Genomic DNA, 5,868 nt, shown 5'->3' on the forward strand with positions numbered 1-5,868 from the left:
AAGCAGTCACACCCAAATCCCTAATAGGAATAGGAGCCATCCCACTAGTATCAACCTCATAAGACCAGGCCAATCAAGTGACCCAGTGACCACTACAAATCATACTTGAGGGCAAGGTACCTAGATCCATATCGGACAGATCGAAAGCAAGAGTGAATGGGATATTGAGGCGAATCTCAGTTTGAGTAAGACACCACATGTAGAATAGGTCACCAGAAGGAACATTGTCACACTCCTAGCGATGACACATAGTAGATGAGACTAATCGATAAAGCGACCGATAAGTAGGAGATCTAAAGGAACTCTCATTGGCCGTCCTAGAGACGTAGCTCCCCCTAGCATAACCCCAAACCTGCATATAACTATAATCCTGTGGTGGCTCAGTAATGCAGCTGTCAAGATAAGAGGAGAAATGAGGACTAGCAGTCTCCTCCTCGGTCTAAATCCCTAGTCGCCTCCCTAGCTCTATCAACCTACAGGAGCGGGATACGCCTCCCAGGTGAAAAGAGAAAACTGATCGATCAGCCTAGTTCGTCGACGCCTTGTCGAAGCAAACTGTAGAAAAAAACTCCTAGAAGAGCTCTTTGTAGATAACCTCACGAATCCTGACAACCAGATGCCATCCCTGGAAAGTAAAAAGCATGAGACCGTCATCATCACGCATGGCCCGGGTAAGAAATGGCTCCAGACGAGCTGTCAATCGAAACTCATCCGCAGCGCTCCAGGTAAGAGCCTGAGGAATGTTGATCTTCTTGGAAAGAAGAGCAATCAAACGGGAGACAAAATAACTCTGATAAGCAAGATCATCGGGGAACTATAAAAATGGATGCGATGGCCAATTAGGAGGTAATTGACCCCCCGCCTTACGACCCCATCTCGACATATCTATAGAAAAATAGGAGAAGGGCAAGTTATGAACAAATAGATAAGATAAATAATGCATTAGGTGTTGAAACGGTGTAACACTCGAGTTTTTGGTAAGTTTCCTTTTACCCCTTTAATGCAAATTCTTTTTATTTTGGTCCTTGGCTAGTACGCTTAGCGTACTAGCCATAAGTTGGTCGCGGGCATCACCCACGTACGCTGGGCGTACGAATGATTTGAGAAAACCCTAATTTTTAGGGTTTGCACCCTATTTCAGCATCATTATATCACCTCTTGGACATTTTAGACTAGCCTCCATCTCCCTTTACTCGCAAATCGAAACCCTAGAGCATTTGGTGAGTTTTGAGCTTAAAAGAGTGTTTGTTGGTGGTTTGTGAAGGAGAGGAACATTTGGAGGAGTAGCTTGAGCTTGTAGATCTAGGATCACCTTCTCATTTGCAAGATTTTTAAGGTAAAAAGCTCACACCTTTATAATCATTTATGTTAGATCTACTTTATGGTGTTTCTTGGATACTTTTGAGTCTTGTGAAGTAAAGATAAGCTTTTGATCTACTCCAGAAGTATTGGATGTTAGATCTAAGATCCATTCAAGTCCTATGTTCATAAAAATGCAAACCTTATGGATATTTTTGGTTCATGAAAGTATTAAGACCTTTATTAAGCTCTTTTTGAGCCTTGAGTCCCAATAAGCCATGCATGAGGGTAAATTTGCCAACTTTACGTGATAAATAGCCTTATAGAATCAGATCTGAGAGTTTGACACTTTGTCTTAGCAAATTAAGTGCTTAATGAGATGGTTTGGTAGTCTGGGGAGTACGTTGGGCGTACCCAGCTAGTAAGTTGCGCGTACTGACCCCCGGGCGGAGTACGCTTAGCGTACGAGCTGAGTACGCTCTGTGTACTTCGCAGACAGACGTTTGGGCTAGGTCTTCTCGGTTTGGGGCATAGTTTGGGTTTTCGTAGTTTGGGCCTTGTTGGGCCATTAGACTTCTGGTTTGGGGTTTTGACTAGTATTTTTGGACTTACTTGGATTTAGGCCCATGATGGGTCTTGGGCCTAATTTGGATAATTAGGCCATAATTTGGGCTTTGGGTTGCCATTTAGGATTTGGGCCTTTTGAGTAATTGAATTGGGCCTTGGATTTAGGCCAAGTAGATAAAGGGTGAAATGGTCTTTTATCATGGTTATGGGCCAAGTAGCTTGGACTCCTAGTTATGGGTCGGAAACCAATTAATAATTGGATGATATTTTGATGATGATAGTGCGGGGATTTCCAGACCAACAGTTAGAGATTCTTTTGAGTGATTCAACAACTAGAGGTGAGTTTCCTCACTATGTTTAGCGGGTTGAAGACACCAATGTCGGCCCATGCATTGTATGTTTAGTATGCTAGTTGTCTGCGTGACTCTTGCATGTGATATGTATTTATATGTTACCGATCAAGGCCCGATGCCGGACGGGCCCCATGACCATTATGTAAGCTATTTATCTTTGTGATCATTGCATGTGTTATATGTTATTATGTTTATATGCTTATATGTATATTGGGTGGGGCCCGATGACTAACAAATATGTATACCGAACGGGGCCCGATGACGGTTTGATATGTATGGTATGTGGTATTTTGGGGAACTCACTAAGCTTTGTGCTTACGGTTTTCAGTTTATGTTTTCAGATACTTCTGGTTCGAAGGGGAAGAGCCCGGGATGATTGCAGTGCACACACCATCTCGTTCCGCATTTTATGATCACTCTGATGTTTTATGATGTATTCAATATACTTTTGTTCCACTATGGTTTCATGATGATGTTTTGGATAATAGTTTTATTAAATTAAAAACGGAAATTTTTAGTCTTAATTTTTGGGATGTTACAAACGGACCACACATACAAGGTGTGCACTGCATGCATGTGCACGCGACGCACAAGTCTATGCGTGATGTGCTCCAAGAACACGAAAAACATCAGACCAGAAATTTGTTGTTTCGTCCAATTTCCAACACAATAACTACATAAGGATGTTCGATTAAGCTTCTAGAGTACCAATAAGCAATCCATTTCGTCTAAAACATTATAAACCGGAAGATTTAGTGAAAAATTTGTAAATTTTTTCGAAATCTAAAAACTTGAAATTGGGAGCAATGGACGAAATAAATTCAAAATTAAGTATTAGGGGTAGTAAAATCGACAATATAGCAAGCCCGAATAGCATCCCATTACAAGAAATTCGACCAAAATCAGTCAAATTGTGAAGTCCTCAAAAAGCCCTAAAACCCAAATTTGAGTAATATAAGAAGTTAGGATTAGTGTAGATGATACTTGGAAGTAGAATTGGTAAAATATTCTAAGGAAGAAAACATAGAATATTTAAAGAACAAAAGAATTTTAGAAAGTTATGATATATAAAACCTTGGGAATAAGAAATATGATTCTATTCATAAACAAAGATCCTAACGATTTTCAAAAAGAGTTTTATCGATATCTATTAAACCTGTGAACTCACCAACATCAAGTTGATGTTTTCAAAATCGCATGTATTCCTAGGAAGGAGAAGAAATCAACAGGACAAACAACTCGAAGATAGATAGGTTTTATTTACTTCATGTAATGATCATCATTTAGTTATAAAGGAATTCATAGTTTGTGCTCTGTGATTTGTACCACCGTCACCCCTCGGTGTTTCCGTTGGTGTGACAGTTGATATCCATCTTTTGATTCAGATGATTCTTCTCACTATACTATAGGACATTGGGTGTCAGGTTATTCAAGTTGTTTTGTGACTCTTGTTTGTATGCTTGTTGGCTAGGCCCGTTAGGTTAGACCCTCTGGGCTAGGCCTGTATGATTGAAACATAATCTTTAGGCTAGGCATGTTACTGTATGACATGTGGTATTTTTGAGACTTATTAAGCTGTGTGCTTACTATTTAAGTTTAAATGTTTTCACGTACTTCTGGTAGCAAAATGAAGGGTCCGACGTGATTGCACAACATCTGTTTATTGATTTTGAGATGTTCCGCATTATGACTTTATTACTTTGATTTTTATTATCAAAACTTTGGAAAATTAACCCTTTATGGTCGAATGGAATGTTTTACTTGAATTTTAAAATTGAAAAATATGTGTTGAAATTTGGAACATTACAGAAATACCTTAGTATACTTAAATCATGCTAAAATTCCACATTTATGATGTTGACAAGTTAGGTGTATTCGACAAGAAGATTAAAAATGAACTTTAATCACTTTACTAACATAATTCAGTTGCACAAAAGAAAATAAATATACAAGCATTTGATTTGTGTGAGAAGCTCTCAACCTCACAAAAGGTTTATGTTTTGGATTGCAGTTGACTCCGACTATCGATTTAAATTTCTAAAACAACGGTATTATGTGAACAATTTTAACAAGTTAGATGGTCGAATGTGGAAAAAAATTGTCTTGATGTAAACGAAACCAATAGTTTATTACCCTCACGGATAATTATTTTTGTCATGTATACGTCACATAAGTTGTAACTTGATACAACTAATTATAACGGTCATATGTGAACATTTCTAATAAGTTTGTTGTCTATATATATATATATATAAAATTACTCGAATATGAACAAAACGATAAGATAGTTACCTAAGAAGTCAAATTTTCAAAAAATATATATTTAAAGAATAAAAATTTGTTAGAAAATCATTTTCTAACATAGGCAAAAAGATTGAAAAAAATGTGCTTAGCTTTTTCACAAAAATGGTAATACAATCGATACCTCAAAATTGAATTAAGCAGCAAGACAAATACATTAAAATCGTAATTCAAGCATGTGAATCCCATGTATACTCCGAATCATCGATGGTGAAAGAAAGAAGATGACGACGTGGCAAATATGATCGCATAATCAGAAAAACACGTGTAGGGCAGTGATTGCATACGCTAAGATCCATCACAAGCCGGGTCGGATCATCTTCTAAAAAGAGTCCGAATTTAGCCCTTCCATAAATCCCCAATTCTCTCACTCTCTCTTCTCAAACTTTCTTCTTATCTTATTACCAGCAGTCAGCACCATTAGCCCCCAACAATGGCCATGCCTTTAGGGTTTTTCTCCACCTTCTCTGCCGCCGGAACGGCGTTACTCTCCAAATATCCGTCGTCGTCATCTTCGACGTTTGTTCCCCCGGCGGCGTTAAAACCATACAACGTTAAACTGCGTACAGTCGTCGTCACCTACGCCACCGCTTCGGAGCCGGCAACCGACACCAAGAAGAGAGCACCTAGAGGCTTCTCGAAGCCGCGCCCAGTGTCGCCGGAAATGAAGGATTTCCTCGGCGGTAGAAATGAAATCCCCCGCACCGAAGTTCTGAAGGTGATTTGGGCTTATATCAAGGAAAAAGACCTTCAGGTAATGGTTTAAACATATATATATATTCATGATTTCAGCTTCAAACTTCTTCGTTTCCTTTTTGAAACAAGTAATATACGAAACCAGAAACCCTAGCTTGGTTTCTGTGTAGATTTTTCTCATAAATATTGAGTCGTTAGTTGATATTTATGAAGTTTAGACTGAAATCGTACTTTTGGTTGATGTTTTTGAATTTAGGATCCTGCAAACAAGAGGGTGATTAAATGCGATGAGAAGCTAAAGAAGATATTTGGGGAGAGGGAACAAGTTGGGTTTCTTGAGATTGCTGGGCTAATCAGTCCTCATTTTCTGAAAGTTGAAAGTTAGCATTCAGAATTGAGATTTGAGAATTGAGACACGAAGCTGTTTTTGTTGGTTGTTATGTATATGGAGTATGAACATCTCTTTTGGTTGATGATATTTACTAGTAAGAAGAAGAAAGAATAGTAGTACTAGTACCCCTGCACCCTGAAAGCTTCTTTTTGTAGTTTTGTTATGTGCTTTTGGCCTTTGAGAAGCCATGTTTTAGGAACTTTGTTAACACCCTTGAAGATTTTTAAATGTTTTGTTGTTAATGGCAACTGGTTGTTACTA

The 5,868-nt window shown here is 38.5% G+C and overlaps 1 protein-coding gene across 1 annotated transcript; it reads left to right on the forward strand.

The window, feature by feature from the left end:
* Positions 1-4,890: 4,890 nt before the first annotated feature.
* On the forward strand, positions 4,891-5,868 carry LOC145126241 (uncharacterized). Its single transcript, XM_079061642.1, has 2 exons — positions 4,891-5,274; positions 5,473-5,868. The coding sequence occupies exons 1-2, from the start codon at positions 4,954-4,956 to the stop codon at positions 5,599-5,601; spliced, it is 450 nt and encodes a 149-aa protein (XP_078917768.1). The 5' UTR covers positions 4,891-4,953; the 3' UTR covers positions 5,602-5,868.

This window comes from Lactuca virosa, chromosome 7 (genome assembly GCF_052849685.1).
Source record: "Lactuca virosa cultivar CGN04683 chromosome 7, Lactuca_virosa_CGN04683_v6, whole genome shotgun sequence".
NCBI classification, from domain to species: Eukaryota; Viridiplantae; Streptophyta; class Magnoliopsida; order Asterales; family Asteraceae; genus Lactuca; species Lactuca virosa.